A 26372-nucleotide genomic window follows, 5' to 3' on the forward strand; every position below is an offset into this window, starting at 1 on the left:
GCTTGAATGGAGCTCTCGGCTCTCATTAGGGGAACACAATATTATTGAATTCGCAGGCATGAGGCGAGGACAGACTCCATACAGAAACAGCAGCTCCACTGCGAGGGTTATTACCTCTGCTAAAGGACTGTAGTAAAACATTGCTGCCCATAATACAGAATGGTAGTGGCTCTCATTGGCTTTACATGCACCCCATGTGAACCCATGGGGCCCTGTGCAAAATGAGTGTGAACTAGAGCGAAGCTGAGTGCCTTTATTAACCCCACATCAAAGATAATATGAGGGAAGCAGAGAGCTGATGCGTGCTGCTGTCGTTTAGAAGACTAAAGTTGAGCTTGTAATGATTCCTTGCACTAAAAGACCAATGCATGTGTTCACTTTCATGCCACTCTATTTCAGTAGAATATAGAATGAACACATTTGTGTGCATTGATAATGTATGCAATGCACTAGATTTGACCTGCCACCTCTAGTATGATGAATGATAAATAAAATAAAATAAAAACATCTGAATAATTAATTAGCATTTGAAGCTTTTTTCTGCTTCCAAGCACATGATATCAGCAACAAGAAATATGCACTTTTAGTAGGATAAGTCATTCATTTATTACTTTATAATTCTATTATTTATTTATTTTACTTTTCCAACTATGCACAGTTATATAGTTGCATTTTATCATTTGTATTTAGCATAGCTTTTTTTTAAAATCTGCTGTTACACAAATCATGACCCATCAAAACAGAAATTTAAATTTAAATAAAACATTTATAAATAAAAAAAAAAAATTGGAAAATCGGATACAAAACATAAAACAAGCATATTTCTAAGATAACTGTATGCCATATTATTTTCAGAAACGAGTTTTCTGTATGGGGTTTTTGTGCTGAAGGTTGACCTGAGGAAGTTGTTTTGTTATTGCTGTGACGTGGGAGGAGCTCTGTGTGATGTAGTGCTCACTTTGACTAAAGCGCTGAGTCAGTGTTATTGTAAAGGTGAATAATGGACAGAATAAAGAGGAGTTTCTGCGCTGTCGACACTTTCACTGAATCTCAGACTCATACTCTCAAATACAGCTGCTGTGTGGAGGATCATTACCAGTGCTGACAGGAAGTCCCGCCCATTGGTTTAAAGAGCCAATCACATGAATGATCGGAGGGATACCCTACAGATTTCTTTATTACAGCAAACGCAGAGCTGCATGTGTTTAAGTTTCTCGTCTTTCCTGCTCTACTGCTTCACTTATCATCCTCTTGTCCTGCACTAACTTTCATTCTGTCTTTTATTAGTGCACTTGTATCCCATTCCATTGTTTTGGTGTCACCATTACATTTGTATTCATTAATCAGGGTCTCCCCGAGTTGAAAATGTTTGGCTTTATTTAATAAATAATATTTCTATTCAGCAAGGATGAATTAAATTGATCAAAAGTTGACAGTAAAGAAAGACATACAGTAATGTTACTAAAGATTTCTATTTCAAATAAATGCTGTTTTTTTAAACTTTCTATTCATCAAAGAATTGGCATTACAGTTTCCACAAAAAATATTGTGTAGCACAGCTGTTTTCAACATTGATAATAATCAGAAATGTTTCTTGATTATTCTGATTTCTGAAGATCATGTGACACTGAAGACTGGAGGAATGATGCTGAAAATACAGATGTGCATCACACATATTTAAACAAAACAGTTCTTTTCAATTGTATTAATGTTTCACAATTTTACGGTTTTTACTGTAAACTGGTGAGAAGAGACTCAAAAACATGAAATGTTAAAACATCTTACTTTTTAACAGTAGTGTTATATCTTCACATGTAAAGTTGATTGATTACGTAATTGCACATAGTTAACGTTGGATGTTTATATTTTCATAGGATATTATTTATCATTGAAGCATCTAGAGTCTTGAATTCAACACTGAATTTTCTTGTTTTAAAGTGTCTTACCAACAAACAAAAATATCGGATGTGTTAGGTATATATATATATATATATATGCACCTAGAACTACAACTACCATAGTTATAATAATAATAATAATGAAGGGCACCCTGATTGTTGCAAATTAATCTAATGCTGATTTGAAAGAGCCACAGGCATGAATTCACTCAACAGTTTTGTTGCTGCGTCATGAGTCTTTACAGTAAATTAAGTCTTTGTCATTCTTTTCAGCACAAACACACCTCCTTTGTATGCAAATGAGTCTTGTGCCTTATTCACTAAAGTCAGCGTTATTTGCCTGCTGCAGTAAACATTGTGCTTTTAGCAGCCACCTAAAGCAAGAATTAGAATTTCATTTGATGTTTTATGCACTTTGCATTGATTATGGCGGCAGTAATTCATTAAACAATGATCAAACGTTCTTATCCAAACATGCAGTGAAGTTCATCATACTTTCCGCATTTTAAAGAGCTGTTTAGGTGTGTGGATCACTGCTGTACAGTCACAGTAAAATATAATAGATTGTGGAATTCACAAGTGATGCACAAGACAGGAAATTGCTTAAGGTTTATTTGTCTCAATGGCTAGTTTGCAGGTTTAGAATTGACAGTATTACCAACTTGCTGAAAATGTGCTCTCCCTCAGACCATCCAAGATCAGGATGAGATTGTTTCTTCATCAGATTTGGAGAAATGTAGCATTGCATCAGTGTTTTAGCAATGGATGCTCTGCAGTGAATGAGCGTCCAAACAGCTGATAAAAACATAATAAGAAAGGAATAATTGACGATGGGCAAATATAATTATTAGAAAACTAATGCACTATTACTATTATTATTATTATTGTGCATTATTTTTCTAATAACTAAACAGCTCAGACTCAATTATTCCACTTATGATTGCCACACCTCAAGACATCAGTCAGATCATATATTTCAAGGCATTCGTCTGGTTTTTGTACTTCAAATACTGTTGTGAATAGGATTATCTAATCCAATGCCTCCTTTGCTAATTCCAAAACTTAATTTTAGACCTAGTAACGGAGGACAGAGCCGTTGATAGCAGACTTATGCAACTATTAATGGATTATTAGAGAGAGAGATCCACAAGTACCCAAGTTCATCAGTTAACATCTTGTGAAGCCAAAAGCTGTGTGTTTGTAAGAAACAAATCCATCATGAAGATGTTTTAAACTTCAAACCATATTGCTTTTTACACTGAAAACAAAGTCATCTAGTCTGAATCAGGAGAGAAATCGGCACGGATCAAGAACCAAATACAAATCCATAACGGTCCAGAACGGCTCTTAACAAATATGTGAGCGGATTTTGATTTGAGAACGTAACATGGATGTTTCATGAAGTGATGTTAAAATATCTTAATGCTGGATTTGTTTCTTACAAACACGCAGCTGTTCCCTTCACAAGACATTAACTGATGGACTGGAGTGCTGTGGATTATTATCATGTTTTTATCAGCTGGTTGGACTCTCATTCTGACGGCACCCATTCAGTACAGAGCATCCATTGATGAGACACTGATGCAATGCTACATTTCTCCTAATCTGATTCAGACACAAACTCATCCACATCTTGGACTGCTGGAAGTTGAGCACATTTTCAGCAAATTTTCATTTTTAGGTAAACCATTCCTTTAAATGAACATACTTTGGATGTTGGGGAGTTGAAGCATTGCATGTTTGCATCTCTCTTCCCGCTGTTTTCTGCTGATGAGGTCGGCTGAAGGTTGCATCATTGGCCTGGCTTCTGTCCGTCCTAATTTCCTCCACATGACCTTCGACCCCCAGGCTGGAGGTGTGAGTCTGTCTCCTGTCAGGTTTCCCCTGCGGCTGAGGAAACACATCAAGCAGCGCGTCGAGGCGCGTGCCGATTCCCCGCACCTGCTGCACTTGTCTTTCATGAGGTGACTTCAGCTCAGCGGGCCGCCGTTGGTTGTCACCTCTCTGTGATTAGGGTCACGCCGCACGACCTTTGGCTGCTGTCGAGGAGGGTGGAGGGATGGGAAGGGCAGCACAGGGCACGTGCGTTTCGACGCCGTCAAGCTGCTGCTCAGAGCCGTTGTGGCATTTATTCTCAGAGCTCGCTGTCCTCGCACATTCTGCTTGAATAGATTTATTTTCTGTTCTGTCCTGCAGCAGAGGCAGTTTTCTGTCTGAGGGAGTTTTTATGTTTGATTTTATTGTTCACGAGGCGAGTGCCGCATTGAAATTTTTGATTTTCTTCACCACAAAACATGCTGACTCCTTTCGACCTGTTTTGTAGGTAATTTTAGTTTGTTTTTGCTCAATTGATACTATTTAAGTCTGTTCGGGAAATAGATGTTACTTTTAAATTCCGTTTTTTTTTTTAAATCTCCCTTTGATGTACATTTATAGAATGTTCGGGATTCAAAATGTGACTGACAGCGATGATGTCACTGAGGTCATTTGAATTATGTTTGTGCTTTTTTCTTGCATCTTTCTATCTTCTGCATTAGAATTTATTGAATTGTGATTGGTTTTCTCTTGCAGTAGATGAAATGCAGAACACAGGCAGCTTGAGTTAAACTGTCTACCTTTAAGTTTCTACACTAATTCTACTAGTTGTGTTTTGTTTTTTCAGTGTTTTTTTTTTTTCAGGTTATTCAGTGAAATCTTGATCTTGTTTCTCATTTCTATGTCATCTCCAGTTTCCCAGTTGATGTGTCCTTCAGGCTGAGATGCTTGTGGAATATCATACTCCAAGATGTCAAGCTGTATTCATTAGCCGAGACCTCATTTCTTAAAAAAAAAAAAAACATCTGTTCAATTTTAATTTAATATCAACTTGGATTGAACTTTGGGTTGCACTTTATTTTACAGTACGTGTACTAACATGTACTTATAGTGTACTTACAGTGTATTTATCTAAGAAAGTTCTGGTAATACAAGGTAATTACATGGGGTAGGGTTAGGTTTAGGGGTAGGTTCAGGGTTAGTACCTAGTTATTACATAGTTATTGTAATTACTATAATAAGTACATAGTATGTACATGAGGAACAGGATTGTAAAATAAAGTGCTACCGAAATTTGACCGTTTACTGTATGTAAACGTGTTGCTGGCCTTATTGTGATATCAGTGCATGTTATTATAAAAATAATGTTTGCCTTCATAATCTTTCATGAAAATGTAATAGCTTGCTCTTACAAATTATGTTTGTGTACTTATTTCTCATCGTAGAGAAGTTATAAAACGGTCATGTAAAAAGTTTTGCACTTCAATAAACCCTGACTTACTTTACACTCCCATTAAATAGAAATTAATATTTTTATTCAGCAAGGATTTATTAAATTGATTGAGAGTGACAGTATAGACTATTATAATGTTGCAAAAGATTTATATTTCAAATAAATGCGGCTTTTAAACTTTATATATGTATAAAAGACAAATCTAAAGTACCATGGTTTTCAACATTGATAATAATCAGAAATCTTTATTAAGCAGCAATGATTTCTGAAGGATCGTGTGACACTGAAGACTGGAGTAATGATGCTGAAAATTCAGCTTTGATTAAGAGAACATATTTGAACAATGTTATTTTAAGTTGTAATAATATTTCTCCATTTTTACAGCTTTTTCTGTGTTTTTGATCAAATAAATGCAGCTCTCGTGAGTAGAAGATACAAAAACCCAAACTGTTTAACAGTAGTGTATAAGCAGCTTCCCATTGAAATTCATCATTTGTCGATCTTTTGGCTATGATTTGTGTTTATTTATCTCAGCTCGTCTCATCAGAGAAAACACAGTTGTTTTGCAAGTCATGCTTGCGTTTATCCTTGCTGTGTGTTTCTCTCTCTGTGTCTGTGTGTGTCGCGGTGGCAGATTACAGGAGAACAGAGGAGTCCGGCTGCGTGAAGCCGACCGCCTCGGTTCACTTGTGTCCCTGCGATGGTCCTGCAAAGCTCTGATGGGATTGCAGCCAACAAAGAGTCAGGGCTCTCAGTATGCCACCGGCGTACACGAGCCAAAAAGTGTGCTTTGGGTTTTTTTCCCTTGGTTTGAAGTGTCGTTTTGAGCAGAATGAAAGACACACTCGATCCTGTTCGATTATAACGCTACAAAGCGTGAAACAGGAGCGGAGGGTGTATCTGTCCCGACCACCGAAAGCACAAAGAGCGTTTGAACGGATCCTCTTAGACTATCATTGTGGTCACAAATGGAAATCTGGTGAGAGATGTGGACTGTAAAGTGAGTGCTGGTAACACGAGCATGCAAATCATCCCGTCAGAGTCGGGAGAGGGTGGGCTCAGGCAAGGACATTGTGAGATGACTAGAAAGGATTCGCTTTACAGAGAGAAATTGGAAGATGTTTGTGGTGCTCTGAGTCCCTCGGTTAACCTTGCTTGCTCTCAGCAAAACTTTATAGCTTCTAAATCAAGATGTCGTGGCATAAATGATTATTAGTGGTGTTTGCCAAGTCAATCTTGAGGTTAACGGTGTGATGAAAGTATTAAAGTTCAGCGTGTGTTGTCCTGTGGTGTTTGTGCAGGAACGAGTCCTCAGCACTGCTGTTATTTCAGGAAGTCGTCAGATGCGATATTCTTGGCATTTTGCACCAAAATCATACAGCATATAAGTTTACTTAACCCTGCAAAATGTTAATAATTAAAGCGTAATAGTTTAATTGATAGCTTTTCAGGGCAGTGCTAAATAAGAAAGCAACATGCATTTTTTATGATCCCTTGTTTTTTAAATTATGAATACTTTGCAGATTCTGTGAGGTGCATGTGAGCTTATGACTTACAGACTTACACAAGTTACATTTTTTATGCATATTTTTCACCCTCCTTCTGAATTACAGGCTTATTGTGCCTTTATATTTAAGGCTTCTTTAAATAAATGAAGTCAAACAGTTGCATGTAGAAATAACATCACTAAATAAAAAAAGGTTTGCATGAGTTTGCAATCCCTTTGCATGAGTGTTTATGCCTATTTTGTGCTAATTCTATGCATATTTTTCAGCTTCTCTCTGAATTAAATTGCTTTTCTATATTTTAGACTTCTTTATGTACAGTACATTTAGATTTATGATTATGATAATGAAGTAGACTTGATTATGATTATGATTGGTTAACATCAGGGTGCTTTAAAAGTTATGTAAATTACATTTTTGGTAACCACCTCTTCCAAAGTGATTATTTGTGTGGAAAACCGACCCAAATTTAAATAATTATTTGATTAACTCATATTTAATATTGATTTGCATATACTTCAAAACAATAATAACAATACATTATGCTTAGTTCCATGCAACTAACCCTAAACCAAAACCCTCATCCTAACACTAACCCTATAGTAAGTACATGTAGTTAAATAATATAACTCAGTACTTATATAACTATACTGTAACCAGGACACCTAAAAATAAAGTGTCACCAGTCTTTTGAACTCATAATTTAGAGCAATAAGTCAGAATTGTGGGATAAAAATGTTGCAATTACCATTTTCTTATTCCATGGTGGAAATAAGCTTCCAGTATTGCCTGTGATTTACATGCAACTGTCATACTGTCAGAATTCTTCTTATATGTCCCTAGAAGTGCACTGTTAAAGTCACTGTTTCCCGCTCCAGGATCAGATAAAGCCAACAGCAAGGTTTTCACTCCACGCAAACTGTCTACAAAGGCTGCATGTGCGACGCTGAATGATTGCGCTTCTCTGTATCTGATTGTCCTTGAGATCAAACATCAAATATGATATTTCATGTCCTGTTTTTTTCCCACCAGATGCTCCCCGAATCGTTGTGAGCACGGAGGGAGGTGCTCGCAGTCGTGGAGCACGTTTCACTGCAACTGTTCTGCCACGGGCTACAGCGGAGCGACCTGCCACAGCTGTAAGAACGCTTCTGAAATACAGACCACTTCCTGCACACACTTCAAACACTTCCTGTGCACGGATTCCTTCCACACTCAGAGTCAAGGACGGAATCCCTCCTGATGTTCCCTAAACTGCAATATATGACCACTGTTTATGATAAAACTCAGTTACAGTGATAATTTATGGAATGCAAAAAAAACCCCAACATGCTTCATTCTGTAGATTTTTATATTTTGAATAGAATAACAACATGCATTCGTATTCATATTAAGTTTATTATGCTTGTTCATATTCACATTGCTGCACTGAACTGCATCTATTAAGGCTTTTAATGCAAATGTTTGCATATTTGGACAAATATTGATATATATATATATAAATATATTTTCATGTTTGCTTAAAATGTCTATAATTTGTATACCATTCCAGGGCTTGGCATTGGAGCAAATTTAGCAGTTCAAGCTTACCGTACATGAAAAACATGACAGATACAGTAAAAAAAAAATCTTAATAAGTAAGAATTATAAACGAGCTTGAAGTAAGCAGATTCTTTTATTTTGAAACGTCTAAGCTTCACTATTGCCGACTGCTCATTCAAACAGATGAGAGAGATAAAATATGCACTTTTACAGCCTTTGACAGCATATTACAATATAAACACCATAAAGTAAACATTATAATTCATCAACAGTCAATAATAAGTAATTGTTTGTAATAAATGCATATGCATCATACATGATTATGTGTAGATGTGTCTGTGATTAATTGCAAAAGTTTGCAGATGTCATTTTGCAGCCTATAGTAGTTTTAATATCTATTGCGTTCTGAAACACATATATTATCATTGCATATTGAGCACTTTTATCCCAGAACATCAATGCAAATTGAATTCCTCCATGATATGAGGCCTGTAAGGAAACAATATAAAACATGACGCAAGGTCAGGCGCTCATTAGCTGCAGAGCTCAAGCTTTACACGCTTATGGATTTACACAGTTCTCAGTGAAGTGAAAAGGCCCGCTTTTGGTGCCGTAAAAGAGAGTGGAACAGATTTGGGCTGAAATGAAGCACACGTCACTCAAACGTTTAATGGCGGCAGCATTTAAGACGTTCACACTTGAGCTGTTTTAAAGGGGGTGTTATTGAGAGGGACTTTATAGGGCGACCCCATAATTAGATCTCACATAAAACTGCTGTCAGTCAGAGGAGCGTTTTAGGTATTTCTGCAGTACTGTAACTGAATATATCTGTTTTATATATTTATATGGTTTTAATGGGGTTTTGATGTTGACAAAATTTAAACTAAGTAATGTTTTCTCCGATTGAATATGAAACAGATTGCATATAGATTTTAATTATTTTCCTTGGAAGAGATACCTACAGTAATCCATTTCCTCCCTAAGCAAATTAATAGATAGTTAACTTCCCCCGTTTGCGTTACATCATGAATTTAGTGCTACGAAACAGATGCAGACGGTCATAATTAAAGCTGCTTCGTTTGCTTGAGTGCATGCAAAATTGATGCAACACACTTTAGATGAAACACTGCCTTCGTTTTATAATACAAATACACTGGGAGGTGTAGTTTCACAAATATGCCATGCAAAATTAAGTGGACGATATATGATTTTCAATGCTTGTAAAATCTTACAAAATATATTATGTGAAAATTTTCTGAAGATGAATGTGAGCCAAAGAGAAAAAGAAAATTGCAATAAGTTCAATTTCAAAATGTAACACAATTAGAACATATAATGTGATCAGTGGGATAGTGAACTGAGTTAAAAAACCATGTGAAACATCCTGCCTTTACAGTCACTTCACACTAATTATATTTCCATTAAAAGTTCAAAATGGCACAGATAAGAAAGTGCATCTTTATACTACTCATTTAAACACTTTACTGGCTCGTGTTAGCAGATGAACACGAGATCCAGCGTTGATTTTCAGAGACCATTCTGGAGCATTGATTTAGATTTAGATCTGCTTAACCAATCACATCGTCCCGTCCAGGTGTGACATCAGTGACATCGAGAGCGTCAGAGGGAAAATCTCCCAACACAGCTGTGATCAAAATTAGTCGGTTTCTCCACTTCAGTATCACTTACACACATCAAAATTAGTTTTATTCATATCTGTATTCTGTATGAGAAATATTTGGCCATTTATGTGTAGATATTTAGATTATAGATCATCATTTTAGAGGTTGTTTTCTCAAAATGAGTTTAGCAGCTCTTACACACACCTAAATTTAGAGTTTTATTCAAATATGTATTCTGAAGGTTGTTACTGAAGGATGTGTTCATAAATCACTCAGCTGATAAATATTAGACACATTATTTTCTGACTGTTGACGGTATTTCATGATTTATGGGTTGATAAGAAGAGAAAAATCCAAAATCTCCTCTGTAAAAATCTTTAATATGTCAACAAAATTAAACGAGAATGTTAAACCTGGCTTTATCCAGCGTTCAAATTTATCTACTGGAAATACATGCTAATTAGTGCATTTTTAGTACATAATGCCACATGTGTAAACATAACATTTTGGAAAACTTGTAATACAGTTTTTTTTTTTCTTAATTTACTGTAGTTGATCAACTGGTTAGCCTCTATTGTGATATACTATTATTATGATTTTTTTACCCATTCGTCTGTCTATCATTATCTTTCCTGGAAAGATCATGGCTTCTCATGGCAACTAAATATATTTTCTAAAAGTCCTGAAGCTTCTCCAGATAATTTCAAGTATCTTGAGTACTATCAAAACCATCTCACCATTCTGTTAAAGATGTAATAACATTTTACAGGGTGTGAAAATAAAAAGAGACGTTTTTATGTTAGCTGCATTTCCAGATGTCAGAAAAGTGAGAAAGTGTGAACACGCACCTGTTTAATTACTGTTATTGTTCACAGTGTTGAACGTAAAGAGCTTCACCTCATTATCTCTCCACACTAACCTACTGCTTCTGTGTTTACAGCCATTTACGAAGCGTCGTGTGAGGCGTACAAACACAAAGGAAACACGTCTGGCTTTTACTACATCGACGTGGATGGAAGCGGCCCCGTCAAACCTCAGCTAATCTACTGCAACATGTCAGGTGAATCTCACGCAGCGAAGCCGAAGTGATTAAATCCCTTTAAACACTCCGTAATTGGGACTTTAATCCACAGCTTTTGATCCTTCACGCACCGTGTCACACCCCACGGAGGAAGTCAGCTGTGACACTCGCTAAAACACACATTAGAAGAAGCCGACAGATCAACCTTTGAGCCCGTCTGTGTGACGTTCACTCGCACAAATAAAGTTTTAAAAGGCTTTTATGGCATGATGCAACAGAAGAAGCTTTTGAACTTGAATGGCTCTTTAGAAAAGCATCGCGTCACCTTTGATAGATCCCCACTTCTCCTTTTGTTGAAGTCAATATGAAATCCAAATTGACTCTATTGACTTTCTTAATACACATTGCGAGACTTATACTGCATGCTTAATCAGTGTAGTTTTATTCTAAAGAAAAAGTATTTGTTTTGTATTTCTTCCTAACCTCTCTAAAATTACTTCTTCATCCAATCAGTTCCCCATGGTTATATATATATATATATATATATATATATATATATATATATATATATATATATATATTAGTGCTGTCAATCGATTAAAAAAAATTAACTAATTAATCGCACAATTTTTTAAAATTAATCGCGATTAATCGCGATTAATCGCAATTAATCGCAATTAATCGCAATTAAAAGACTGAAACTTTTTGGATATGTAAATGTAAAATGTAAATAATTAATGTAAACTCAAGACAAAGAAACTATTTAAATTCAAAATATGATTGTTTATTGGAATTTTTGTTTAACTTGTAACACAGATTTTCTCATGTAAACAACATACCTGCAATAAACCATCAATATCCTCCAAATTAACTGTTGGCTTGAAAGCCATATTTATTACAGAAATAAAAACACAGGCATGTAAGTACCATTTGAATTTCAAAACAATCAATGCCAATAAAAAACAAAAATGATTTCCATGTTGAATTCTAAGTGGACTGCAAAAAAATTCCAAAGTATAGTCATTGCCAGTGCTTTAAGTGGGCCAGTACGCACCGGTACTCAGTACCAACACTTCCAAATATAGCTCTTGAGCGTACCGCCACCTCTCCGTGCGCCCAGAACGTGCTTGTAGCGTACCGGTACGCTCATTTGGACATCTGTTTTAATAGAGGTTTTAATCTTTTACCTGCACTGCCGATTTTCAGAGCGCCCTTCACAATGCAAGCTTCCTAATTCATCCCACCCAGAGCAGAAACTACATTACCCATTCACCCTTAAGTTACACAAGTGAATAGCGCATGTGTCGCTTTTCCCACTGTTAAGTGTCAACAACTCAACGTGGCCGGAGAAGGTGTGTGAAACTCGTTATGAGTGTACACAACGCTCGGTTTGGTTAAAAATCAAATACAGTTAACAACAACACTTAATATGTTTTCTTGGCTTCAGACTCTAAATACTGCAAGAACAAGACCAGAATCAGATGATTCGCTGACTGACACCTCACCAAATTCGAATCCTATCACTGCAGGTCAGACTCAAGCTTATGAAGTAATGCAGCTCTTTCAGGAAGGGTTACCAGACGTCCCGAAATATTCGGGACAGTCCCGAAATCTAAACTGTTGTCCCGACTCCCGAATCTGGCCCTAATTGTCCCTGAAGTTATACTAAAGCAAAATCTTGAGTATTTATTGTCTGATAAACATTAAAAACTGTCTGCGGAGGTTGAGTCGTCCTGCAGCCCCCGCTGTCTGCTCATTGGCTGCAGCATCTTTTTTCTAAGTTCTAAAAAAATACCGTAGACAGCAAGGCACAAATTTAGATATTCATTTATCTAATTAATCTATAGCCAATGCACAAAGACAATATGATCTTTTTGTCCCCTTTTTGTTTTAAAGCTTGATGAAGAGAGAGAGCGCAAGTTGCTGCAGCTGAGGAGGACAGTGATGCACGCGTACAGGGGTGATTGACAGTTCGCGGCACTGTGTACAAAAAATACTCCGCTACACAATTATTTCGTTATTTTTGTTTAAGCTTATTAACGTTAGCGTTACAGAAAGGTCTGATTTACGCACTGTTACAACAGTCATTGTTTTTTTTTTTTTAAACAATGACATTTGAGTTCATGATTTTAATGTTGCTGTTCCTTGTGGCAGACTAAATGAAGAGTAATGTTTCTTGTGGCAGACTGAAGAGTAATCCGGCAGAGTTTTATACTGAAACTTTCCGTCTAAAAGTCCTTCCTTGGTCTTATCCATATTTCTTTGCACGTTGAACACACATAGGCCACAACCGGAAATAAAAAAAACCGCAACCGCGTTAATTGCGTTATTTTTTTTTACGCGTTAAATATTTCAAATTAATCGAATGAGTTAACGCGCTAATTTTGACAGCACTAATATATATATATATATATATATATATATATATATATATATATATATATATATATATACTCTTTCAGTATCCTATTTCACATCAGTGTTATTTTACATAATCAAACAGAGACAGAAACTATGTCAAACAGAGCAGATGGGGGAAGAAAACACAACTAAACATGTCCATTGTGTGTGACAGTTCACCCCATTCCCCAAAAGACTTGACCTCCTACCATAGAGATAAAGAGAGGGATGGTTGGAGACTAAGGAGGAGGATAAAGGAGTGGATGTGGGATGGTGACGGGATGGCAAAGGGCCTAGAGGAAAGCAGGCAGGAGGATGTTCAGGAAGATGGCCAGATGAGCGGGAAGAGGATGACCAACAGAGTCAAGGGTGGTGAAGATGAAGAAAAGTTCAAGGGAGGAGTCAGAAGGTACCATGGTGGATCAAAAGGAGGGAGGAGCCAGAGAGGAGAAAGGAGGGAACTGGTAGAGCCAGGCAGGTCCCAGATCACAGCCATGATGGCAACCCACGGTGGAGCCAGTGGAGGGAGGAGCCATGGTGAAGGAAGGGCTGACAGCTACAGGGGTCCGACCAATAAGGTTGGAGCAGGTGGTGGTGGAGTCCGAAGGCAAAGAAGGAGAGCCGTTGAGCCAGGGCAATTGGGAGAATCTGGAGGGCCAAGGAGGAGCAGATGGCTTCGGAGACCGAGGCAGAAGTGGAGATCTGGAAGGCTGTGGTGGAGTCGGAGTGACAGAGGACCAAGGTGGAGCCGGAGGGAAGGAGGAGCCTGACAGAGACGGAGGGATCAGGTGTAGCCACAGGAGTGGAGTCCAGAGGCAGCAGATTGACAAAAAACAGACAGAGGTAGAGCCGGAGGGATGAAGGAGCCCGGGGGAGCTGGTGTACTGATGGGCCACGGTGGAGATGAGGGAGCTAGGAGCAATGGTGGAGTAAAGCAATCTCACTTCACAGATGTTGAGCAGAGGGGCTGCCAGGACAGGCAGACATTTCAAGGCAGACAGATAGTTCAGGGCAGGCAGCGAGTTTAGACTAAGGCTGGAGGAAAGGGGGCATGTCTGAATATTTATTCCAGTTTCTCTCTGAACTCTTTGCTCACCCTCAGTGTTGGTGCAGTGGGTCGGGCTTTCTCCAAGGCGTCCCTCCGATCTGTCGCTTCTTCTGGCGATGGCTCTTTGGTCCCGGCAGGTTTTGGTTCTCCGTCTGCGGTGGGGTCAGACTTGTGAGCTCTGGGTCTGTCTGAGTTCTGGATCAGAGGTAGACGTTTCCAGACACCGGATGATTGCCTCCCTCCTGCACAGTCTGGTGGTGTCTGGGAGGTCGACGGGATGATGGTGATTAGCCGCGATCCAATGCAGTCAGTTCAGTGCCACGTCATCGAAAGCTGTTAAAACAGCGTAGTCCACCAGGGGAAGATCTAGATGGGATAGCGCGATGAATAGGTCGGCGATATCTATAACTAAAAATAAAAACTGACAAAAACGGAAAACAAAACAAGGGGGAGATGCCGCTTACTTATTCTTTGTGGTCCAATATTCTGTCACACTATTGCTGTTAGGGAGACAAATGCATGATGAAGATTATAATAACAAATCCCTTTAACGGTAATCCACACGAAGAAGAGGGTCTAACACACAGGGTAAAATCAACAATACAGAAGGAAGACAGGACAGACTACACTTTAAATAAAAGAGCAAATTTTACATTACATTTATGCATTTAGCAGACACTTTTATCCAAAGCGACTTACAGTGCATTCAGGCTATCATTTTCTTTTTAAATTGAAGCCACAACCTTTTGTGCCGCTATCATAATGCTCTTCCACTGAGCCACAGGAAATTAAGATAATTAACCAGACCCACCTGAACCAAATTATATAATCAAACGAAGACAGAAACTTGGTCAAACAGAGCACACAGGGGGAAAAAACACAACCAAACAAGTCCATGGGGTGTGACAATACTGTTACAGAATAAATATTTGATAATTTACTATCATTACTCATTTGTAAGTCGCTTTGGATAAAAGTGACTGCTAAATGACCAAATGTAATATTTTAAATTAGTTATTTTGTATTTTCAGTTTCCATTTAAATTGAACCTAATGTAAGTATTATTGCAGTATGCATTTTAGTTATTTTCATTAGTATATATTTTGTATACATTATTACAGTATTTATTAATATTGTTTTCATTTTTATTTTCAGTGTTGTACTTTTTGAGGTTTACATATTTATATTGATTTTTTTTTTTTTTTTTTGGTATTTCAGTTTAAGTTTACTAGCCAAGGCAACATTTGAAATTTTTATTTAGTTAATTTTTATAAAAAATGTATATTTATTTATTTATTTATTTATTTATTTACCTTTTTTCACCAATAAATGACGTTTTTATATAAAAAATGTATAATAACAATAACTTCAGTTAATGGTACCAGCAGTTTCACATTTCGCACTACATCAGTCAAATGGATTGAAAATGTAATTTCATTATTTCAATATTTTAAAAGCAGAACCATTATGAAACCACAATAACCTCTAAAGCAACTCAAGAACCCAATTCAGCCGAAAATGGTTCTTCTTAACCACTCCTTGAACCCATGAACCTTTTATGATTGTTTAGTATATATCACATGCTTAGTTTTATTTTATTTTTTTATGAATGTTCTATGACTTTTTGAAGGATAAATGACATGTTGATGAAATCAACAGTGCTCTGAGCTAAAACAGTGTTTTATTTTAGCCTTTTCTTCGTTCAAATCCCTCTTTTCCCTGCAGATAAAGCATGGATGGTGATCCAACATAATAACACGGAGCTCACCAAATTAAAAGCGTCCTCTGGGATAGATCAGCATTTAGCCCACTTTAACTATTCTGCCGACGTGGAGCAGATCCAGGCGATAATTACCCAGGCGGAGTACTGCGAGCAGGAGCTCTCCTACCACTGCAAAAAGTCACGGCTCTTGAACACACCAGGTAAGCCCTTTTTATTAGGAATATCGATCGCCCCCTCCCTATGAAAGGTCAGGCTTATTAAAATATCACTCCATCCGCAGACACATGACGCTTACGCAAACGACTCAAATTGATTGTTATGCTCTTGGTTACGGACAGCTCAGTTATTTCCCCATGTTTTTTCCTGCATTAAATTAATTGAAAGTAACCTTTAGGGTGGATTATTCATGTGCATTTGCACCTTTAAAGAGCTTTTATCGTGTTTGTTTGTTTGTGTGGGTTTGTCATGGGCGGTTTGGTTCGGTGTCAATCACAGGTCGGGGCGGCTGATAACGGTTCTCGTAGTCTCTCAAATAAACACGAAACATCCACTCACATGGTAATTACATCCATTCATTGTCACATTGCTGGAGTTCTTGATGAGACGAGGAGAACACAGTGTAAGGAATAAATAAGAAATGTTGGAAATGCCAGATGAATAGCAATGAAAAGAACGATTAAACCTGGACAGATGCATGCGAGACTGATGGAAAATCACTCACGAGTTCTCTTCAACAGCTTAATGCTTCCTCTTGAGATTAAAAGCTGAATAAATAGAGACATGTTCTGCTTCTCATGTGTTTCGTATGAGGAAAAAGTCCTCAGTAATCTCACGTCATCTCAAAATGTCTCAAAGATTACAAAAATATCTCTTTATAAGCTAAAAATGTTCTCATTAAATTCAGGACGAGTTGATATGAACTATTGACTCTTTTGTGTCTATCTTTATTTCTGTTAAAGGAACTGTAGAAACATCTCACATCCTGTTTCTCATGAGAAGATCAGAGCAATCTCACACACTGTCTCAAAATGATCCCAAAGTCTGCAACAAAAAGTCAAATGATCTAAAATGTTGGTTATTTTGTGTCTGTAGAAACATAATTTCCAGCTTCTCAGATGTTCCTCATGAGAATAAGAACCCAGTAATCTCTAAATGTCTCAAAATGTGACCAGATCCCAAAGTGTGTAGCCAGAACTCGGATATCTCAGTATAAACCCAAATATTTCTCATTAAATTCAGGGTCAAATGATCAGGGCCCGGTTCCCCAAAACGTTCTTATCGCTAAATAGTTCTTAACCTATTCCTTAACCTCTCTCTTAACGTTATAGCGTTCGTAAGCTAAGTATATCTTCTGTAAGTCACACTTTCGTAAGGTTGGTCTGGACCATTCGTAAGCTCTCTCTTAGCGTTGTTCGCCGCCACTGTGCTGCAGTCTTTAGAAATCAGCACAGAGCAGTAAAAGTCAAAAACTATTGAATGTTGACAATGTTGTGGCTCAACAATGATTTTATGTTATGGACATTTTAAGATTAATAATAAAATATGTTTCGCAATGTATACAGGCCTATTGATGAAGTTGACTTTATGTGGTATCAGAACTAATATTGTGATATTTAGCCTAGGCTATTTCGTAATGTCATTAAAGCGTTTAAATTGGCAATCACTTTTGATAATTAAAATCTGGCAAACAATTTGGCTCTAAATGGCTAAGATCTATAAATGGGCAAGCATGGTGGTGTCCAGTAAGCGACCAACTATTGCAGCGATCCAACGTGTCCTTGTATTGAATCAAAGATGGAGCCGGACGCGGAGCCGTTTAGTCCATGTCAATTTTTCTATACGGCAACACGTCCGGAGGTCCAGGAGGTGCAGCAGGGCTTTTTGTCATGCCAAAAGCGATACGCGGCCATAAACGTGCAGGTTATAGTGGACCATAGGGGTAAGAGTGAGCGTCATCGGGGAACCGGGCCCTGAACTATTGAGTCTGTTCTTAATTATTTTGATCAATCTCAGTAGAAACATGTCATTTACAGCTTCTCAGATGCTTCTCACAAGAAAAAGGCCGTAGTAAACACACATCATCCCACAATCTCTCAAATTATAATCACATTTGCCAAGACTCCCAAGTGTGCAAAAAAAAACAGAGACCAAATCAAATTTGGCCTCAAATAATGTGAACTATTGACATGTTTGTGTCCATTTTAATTTATTGTCCAGAACTTTAGTAGAAACATGTCATTTTCAGCTTCTTAAATATTTCTCATGAGAAAAGACCTGATCTTACACATAATCTCAGTCATGTTAGTTATGAAAGCACAAGCTCTGATCAATTGTTTGTTTTCCATCATCTCAGAGTGGTAGTGTAGTGTGGTTGCATCAGTGTGGTGATGAGCGCTGTGTGTGTGTGTGTGTGTGTGTGTGTTGTTGCAGACGGCGCTCCCTTCAGCTGGTGGGTGGGTCGGTCGGGCGAGGCACACATGTATTGGGGCGGTGCGGTGCCGGGCAGTCAGCAGTGCGCCTGTGGCCTGCAGGAGAACTGTGTGCATCCCGAACACTTCTGCAACTGTGACGCCGACAGCAAAGAGTGGTACGACACACTCACATAACTGATCCAGCTCACATTACAACCCCAAACCACGTTTGTTTCAAGAAAACGAAGCCTACTTTCAGGAACGTTGAGATGTTTTTGTGCATTGTAGCATTGTTTTCATGACAGCTGCAGACAGTGAGATGTTTTCGTCTTTCAAACAATATGAATTAGTGTCATTTAAACTTCATATGCAACAAACAGAATAAGGCTCGGAAATTTGATTCATTTATCAGAATCAGCTTAATCAAGTGAATCAATCTGATTCAGTGAATTGATTCAAATCTCTGATTTGACGATTCATTTTTAAATCCAAATTCAACAATGCCTGTTTAGTTGAACTTGAAGTCATTTAACAAATATACACAAACATTAAAAAACATACAGAAGGCCAAAAAATATTGCAATATGGTTATGTATTAAATATTTTATATTTGACCCAGAACTTCTGTCCAGATACTCGGATTTTTTATTAAAATGTTTTATTGAATGATATTATTAAAATCAAAACACAAATACCACCTTTTTATTTATTGCATAGCATAATGCAATAAAACGAATTAAGTTTTTACTTCTATTTTTAACTTATTTTTTTCTGTAATGTTGGAATCGGAAAATGTGAAGAAAAAAAAAATCATGACTGTCCAAACATTTTTTTAAACATAAATTAAAATAGTTTATTGATTTTTTTCAAATTAATTGATATTTATATCATTAAAAAAAAAAAAAAAAATGCCACACTGATGCAATAACTAAATTAGGTTTTACAGTATCAATTAAGGAATTGGAAAATGTTCTTGCAATGAAATAAATAATTAAATAAATAAATAAATAAGCAATCAACGGACCAAAACATATTGAATTATGTTTGTATTATAGATTTCATGTTTTTTTGTTTTTTTTTATAGTTTATTGATTTTATTAAAATAAATAAAACAATAAATGGCGGCGTTTTTTTTTTTTTTTTTTTTATGCAGCTTTATTTTGCATAAAGGGAATTGGAAAAAGTAATTGCAAATGTAAAAAAAAAAAAAAAGTGTTTATATTTTGATTTATGGGTGAAATTTGATCTGGTCATGTTCTTGACTGTATTAATGAGATTAACCCTTGAAGTGCAGTCGTCTTGTTCTCATGTGTTGAGTCATGCTGTTTTGATTTCTTTGACAGGTCGAATGACTCCGGGCTGCTGTCCCATAAAGAGCATTTGCCGGTGCGAGCGCTGGCTGTGGGTGACATCAACAGATCGGGTTCAGAAGCGGCGTACAGAGTGGGACCCCTGCAGTGTTACGGTGACAGTAAGTACTGCACTAATCAGACTCTGAGCGCTCGTTCTGTCTCTCTGTCAAACACAGCACAGCTACATCAGCTCTGGCTGGACTGGCTTAATGAAAACCACAGGCCAACAATATAAACACTGCTTCTCCAGATAACTTCTGGAACGCTGCCTACTTCAACAAGGAGACGTCGTACCTGCACTTTCCCACGTTCCACGGGGAGCTGAGCGCCGATATCTCCTTCCTGTTTAAGACCAGCTCTTCATCCGGAGTGTTTCTGGAGAACCTGGGGATCAAAGACTTCATCCGGATCGAACTGAGCTGTAAGTGCCTTCAACCTTCAGGTTTATTCCTCTGAATCTCACAAAAACCTGCCAAGATGTTACATCACAAAATAAAAAGAAACAGTTTTTGGAAAGACCATTCAGAATTTCGTTTTTCCAATAGTAATTAAGTACACCTAAAGTCTTGAAAGAAAAGTTTATTCTTATATTAATCTATATGGGAGTATATATATATATATATATATATATATATATATATATATATATATATATATATATATATATATATATATATATATATATATATATATCAAAATGATAGATTTTTCTTTAATGCCAAAATTCATGAGGATATTAAGTAAAGATCATGTTCCATGAAGATATTTAGTAAATTTCCTACCATTAATATATCAAAACTTAATTTTTGATTAGTAATATGCATTGCTAAGAACTTCATTTTGACATAATTTTAGCGTTAAAAAATAAATTGTAATTGAATATAAGATTAAATATTGTAAAAGGGCTCCCTTTAGTTTAAAGCAGAAGCTGTCGTAGATCTTTATGCCTAAGGATATTTGATATTTGAAATATGATTTATGCATGTTCATGTGGTTAGTGTTCCTGTGGCTCAGTGGTAGAAGATTGCGTTAACAGCACAAAAAGGTTGTGGGTTCGATTAGGGCTGTGCGATTAATCGGAATCAAAATAAAATCGCGATTTGAGTGTGCGAAGTATGTTATCTGAACCAATCAGGATGCAGCGCACCTAAGTGTAGTGCGAGAACAGAGCAGACTGGGCATATACCTAACTCCAGGTTCACACACTCTGTCTGGGATGCGTAGCCTTTTTTTTCGAGCCCATGTTAATGGAACGGAACGTTCACACTGCACGCAGTAAAAAGATGAGAACAGAAAAGGTTATAAATAGAAAAGTGTGAAAAGATTTTATATATTGCACGTGAGAACAGAGAGAGTTGTGAGTGCACAGGACACAGGTTGAGCGAGAGGAGACACGTTGTAAGGCAGTGTGTATCTGAGCCTTATACAGTCTATGATCTGAGCACGTGCGTCTGGTTTTGTTAACAGAGCAAAGGAAATCTGCGTGCGAGCGGATAGATTTGCGCTCATGCATTATTTTAATGTGCTTTCGCGTTACAATAATGCGCTCTCGCTGCTGCTTCTGAACCGCGTACACATAACTTACTGTATACGCACTGCTGATGGAGTACGTGTGAACCTTGGGCAATAAATATATTGTGCAAAACATATAACACCTGAACACGGGTTTTTTTTTTTTTTTTTTGTCTTATGTCTAGATTTTAGTTTGACATCTTTACTTAGTTATTATTTTGACTTAAGTCTGTTCTAGAGACATGTTACAACTTTTTGATAAAGCTCTCATTGGTTTTCTTTTGGAAATATGTTTCAAATTTATACTGAATGCATTTATGACTGTAAAGCATGTCTGTGTGTGTCAAAATCGTGATTAAAATCGAAATCGCAAAATTTATCAAAAAATCGTGATAGTTTTTTTTGTCCATATCGCACTGCCGTAGGTACGATTCCCAGGAAACACACATACTGGTAAAATACTGTATAGCCTGAATGCAATGTAAGTCGCTTTGGATAATTTGGATATTTGGATAATGTAGTGATTAGGTTGAGCATTGAATTGATGAATTGTGTGTGTGTTCTCATGTTTGCATGGGGTTATGTACATGAGTTGAATATGTCAACATTGCCGGCTGTTTGTTCCAGAGAAGCTGGAAATATAGACATCACAAAATGGTTTTCTCCAGGGAAATTACCACAGAATAGCTCCTGAACCAATATGTAGAGACGTGCTCGGCTGGTTTCAGTGAAACCCTCTTCTACATGATCAGTTGAAGACCTTTGGCCATTTTATTTTCAGTGTTTGCTAAGTCAAGCATCAGCATTACTGTAACTCATAGTCATCAGAAGCACTACAGTCAGAGAAAGTAGTCCAGTTTAGCCCATGTGTTTGAGCTCCTATAGCCTTATGGTTCTCTTGCTATTTTTTTTATATTATTTTTCTGTTTGTATATAGATATGATAATAATTGAATATTAATATTGTATAATCATAATATTGAATATACACCACCGGTCAATATTTTTTTAAAGGAAGCCTTCTGCTCACCAAAGCCTGCATTTACAGTATATGATCCAAAGAACAGCAAAACCAGAAAAAAAGGAAAATATTTGCACTATTTTCAATATGAATATATTTTAAAATGCAATTTATTCTGGTGATTTCAAAGCTACATGTTTTGCATCATTACTCCAGTCACATGATTTGCTGCTTTAAAATTTTTTTATAAAGAAAGTATAAAGAAAGTCAGCTTTCTTTGATGAATAGAAAGGACTGGAGAAATACAGCTTTGAGATCACAAGAATACATTTTAAAATATATTCAAATAGAATACAGTTATTTTAAATAGTAAAAATATTTCAAAATTTTACTGTTTTTGCTAATCTCATAAATGCAGTCTTAGTAAACAAAAAAGTATTCTTTAAAAACCATAAAAAATCTTACTGTACAAAAGGTTTTGATTTACTGTAGTGTATATATTTAAATTATAAATATTATAAATACTATGCATGTAATCTACATCCTAGAAATGTTAATACAGACACAGAATGCTGTTTAATTAGTTTTTTATGTTTTGCTTTGCTTTAAAAAAAAACACAGTCGCACAAAGGAGGAGGAACCAAGTCATTTTCAGAGATCAGAAGATCACAGAAGCCAATGCAACTGCGTAACAAAACATGCAAAATCACCCAAAACCCAAACATGCACCAAAACCACTTTCAGTTTCTCTGAAAAAGTCAAATCTGTTTCAGCTGCTGTTAGATGATCTCTATCTGTCTCCCGTCAGCCGCAGTTCATCCGAACCCTATAACAGCCCTCGTCTGCTGCACGAGTGTTTAACTGCATGAAAGAGCTGTTCAGTTCCTGGAGTAATGGCCTCATGTGATGGATGAGAATAGAGCATGTGAAGACCTTACAGCGCCCGAGCGCTTGTTCTTTTATAATGACAAATCCTCCGGCTGGAAGAGCTCAATTAACCTCTCATTATATCCTGACGGAGTCGGCCGCCTGGCGAGGCTGTTCATGTAGGACATAAACTCACAGGAAGTTCCTCTCAAAGCCACGGATGAGAATAAACCTGAGATCTGAGCTGGAAGAGTTTCAGCGAGAGAATGATTTACTGACCGTCACATCGATCCAAATCACCGTGACTTTACTTCCTTCAGGCAGCTAAAAAAAAGATATCAGATTTTATATCCATACGAGGAAAGTACTCGGATGTGGATTGAGGAAGTTTTCAATTCCAGTTCAGTTCCTGAGTTTGAATTGAGGATGCAAACAGGATAAAAAATTAATATGTGAATTTAAATGAACTGAATTTTACATGAGTTTAATTTTTTAAATATTTGCCAAGATAAACTTCAGCTTTACAACTTCAAGATTTTGCATTTAATTCACTGTGTTACTCGACGCTTTATTGTAATAAAAAACATCCTGCAAAAAAAAAGTTAATTAATTAATAAAAAAAAATATATATATATATATATATATATATATATATATATATATGTGTGTGTGTGTGTGTGTGTGTGTGTGTGTAGGATATTTTGCTTACTTTAAAAAAAGAAAATTGTATAACATTTTCTTCTATTTTTAAGTTTTATTTCACTTAATTTTATATATATTCAGTATTCTGAATAAGTTTTTAAAATAATTAAATCGATTTTCTTTTTTTATTATTTTTTTTTTTCATTTTAGTAAGATTTAGTTTGCAAACTTAATATTTTGATTGTCTATTTTTTATCAGTTTTATTTGACCCTTATTTTTATACTATTCAAGTATCCATTAATATTTTGTATGAGCTTTTTTTTTTTCAGTTGAAGTTGTAATTTCTAGAAATTTTAATTAATAGATTTTTTTATTTTTTTTCAAATATTTGGTATATTTAATATTTTTATTGTTTTATTTTTACATCAGCTGTATTTTAGAATTATGCATATCCTATTAGAGTGCTTATGAATATATTGGATTAGTTTTTATATTTGTTTTCAGTTTTCATTGTATGTTCATTTGTACAGTTTCATGAAGATAACACGAGTAGCTAACTAGAAGCCTGTGATCTTCTGAATGAACGTATTGAATGTGAAAGTAGCTCAAAATCATTTGATGAAGGATTGGATGAGAATATTCCTCAACAGAAACTTCTGGTTCCTCTGAGAAGCAGTGAAGATCTTAAGAGATCTGTGGGTTATTAGCTCTATGCTCTTCTCTGGTTTAGAGCAGCTGTTTTCTCATTCATTTCATCATCATTAGAAGTTGTTTTAGACGTTTTCCTGGCGTTTATCTCAAACCATTAAACATCATCTGCCACACAACAGATTTCTCATTTCTCTTCAACAGTTGCGTCTTATTAGCTGGATCCGAACATCAGCCAGATATCATCTGAACATCCATCAACCGTGTTTGTGTTTCCAGCTCCGACTCAAGTGCTGTTCTCGTTCGACGTGGGGAACGGTCCTCTGGAGGTGAAGGTGGAGACGCCGTCGGCTCTGAACGACGAGCGCTGGCATCAGGTGAGAGCCGAGAGGAACGTGAAGGAGGCCTCGCTGTTCGTGGACCATCATCCCGGCGCCGTTCAGAAAGCCCCCGCTGACGGACACATGCATCTGCAGCTCAACAGCCAGCTGTTTGTAGGTATGAAGAACATTTAACAGATAAACCATGTCTGGTGATCCTCAGAAGTCTCAGCACTGATATCATGCTTTGGATTGGCATCATTTGTCAGTATGGGTCAAAATTATCGATTTTTCTTTTATGCCAGAAATCATTAGGATATTAAGTAAAGATCATGTTCCACGAAGATATTTTGTACATTTCCTACCATAAATATATCAAAACGAAATGTTTGATTAGTAATATGCATTGCTAAGAACTTCATTTGAACAACTTTAAAGATGATTTTCTCAATATTTAGATTTTTTTGCTCCCTCAGATTCCAGATTTTCAAATAGTTACATCTCAGACAAATATTGTTATGCATCACTGGAGAGATTATTTATTCAGCTTTCAGATGATGCATAAATCTAAATTTTCGAAAATGTTACACTTAACTGACAAATGTCATTTCAAAATCAAATAATCAAATAGAACATTTTGCTTAAAAATATTTGAAACAAATAAAAAAATAAAACATTTTACTGAATACAAATATAAAAGGAAAACTTGCTTTTAAATATTCTATATTAAAAAATATAATTTTATATTTTTTATATTTTTTATTTATCTAATTCAGTTTTATTGTACTATACTATTCTAATATTTGTGAATGTTTAAAAAAACTGCTTTTAAAGTGTTATATATTTATGTCTATTTTATTTTTATTGTACAACTATATTATTTATTCATTTATTTTGATTAAAGGGGAATTTTTGCTTAGAAATATTTTATATTTTTATCTAATTATTACTTTCTGTTAAAATGTCAGTGTTATTTTAGTATTTTTATGTACTGTTATAGTATTCAGCTGTATTTTGAATTGACTTTCAGTTTTCGTTTTGTTTTTAATAATGGTGTGCGTTTGCCATTTGTATTAGTCTTTGTATTTTTAAAATTTACTTAATTTATTTTACTTTTCTGTATTTTTAGTAATGTTAGCACTTTAACTTATTTGAGTTAATTTCTAAAAAATATTTCTAATTTTCTTTTCTTTTTAGGTTTGTTTTTCATCTAATATTGGTTTTATTTTTACTTTATTTCAATTACCAAACTAGTTTTACTTTTAGTTAAAACCACATTATTTTTTATTATTATTTCATAAAGTTTTTTATATTGCCTTTTTTTAAATAAAGTATTGAGAATAATTAAATAAATGATAATTGTAACATCCAGATGCATCATAACTCATAATATGGGAAATTTGGAAGTAAAAATCTTTAAAAAAAACAGCTTCAAACATGCAAAATGTTTTTTTGAACTAATTTTCAGGAATTCAGGGCGAAAGTAGTCTGATTATAGTTCAATCTGACTGTTCAGTGCTCATCTAGCTATGAAGAACTCCATCTCAGCCGTTTATAATGCAGGTCTGAGGTCTTCTGGGTAAAACAGATCAGTCATTCGACTCCAGGAGACGCTCGCAGTATTGCACATAT

At 36.1% G+C, this 26372-nt stretch overlaps 1 protein-coding gene across 1 annotated transcript in view; it reads left to right on the forward strand.

The window, feature by feature from the left end:
* The window catches only part of cntnap3 (contactin associated protein family member 3), a 198804-nt gene that overhangs the window by 152845 nt on the left and 19587 nt on the right, over positions 1-26372 (forward strand). Inside the window, exons 13-19 of the mRNA XM_052567688.1 lie at positions 7704-7810; positions 10776-10895; positions 16030-16227; positions 18458-18614; positions 19782-19909; positions 20041-20211; positions 24700-24918. Coding sequence (XP_052423648.1) covers positions 7704-7810; positions 10776-10895; positions 16030-16227; positions 18458-18614; positions 19782-19909; positions 20041-20211; positions 24700-24918 — 1100 coding nt within the window. The remainder of the gene's footprint in view (positions 1-7703; positions 7811-10775; positions 10896-16029; positions 16228-18457; positions 18615-19781; positions 19910-20040; positions 20212-24699; positions 24919-26372) is intronic.

The sequence above is a fragment of the Carassius gibelio genome, chromosome B10 (genome assembly GCF_023724105.1).
Source record: "Carassius gibelio isolate Cgi1373 ecotype wild population from Czech Republic chromosome B10, carGib1.2-hapl.c, whole genome shotgun sequence".
Lineage (NCBI taxonomy): Eukaryota > Metazoa > Chordata > Actinopteri > Cypriniformes > Cyprinidae > Carassius > Carassius gibelio.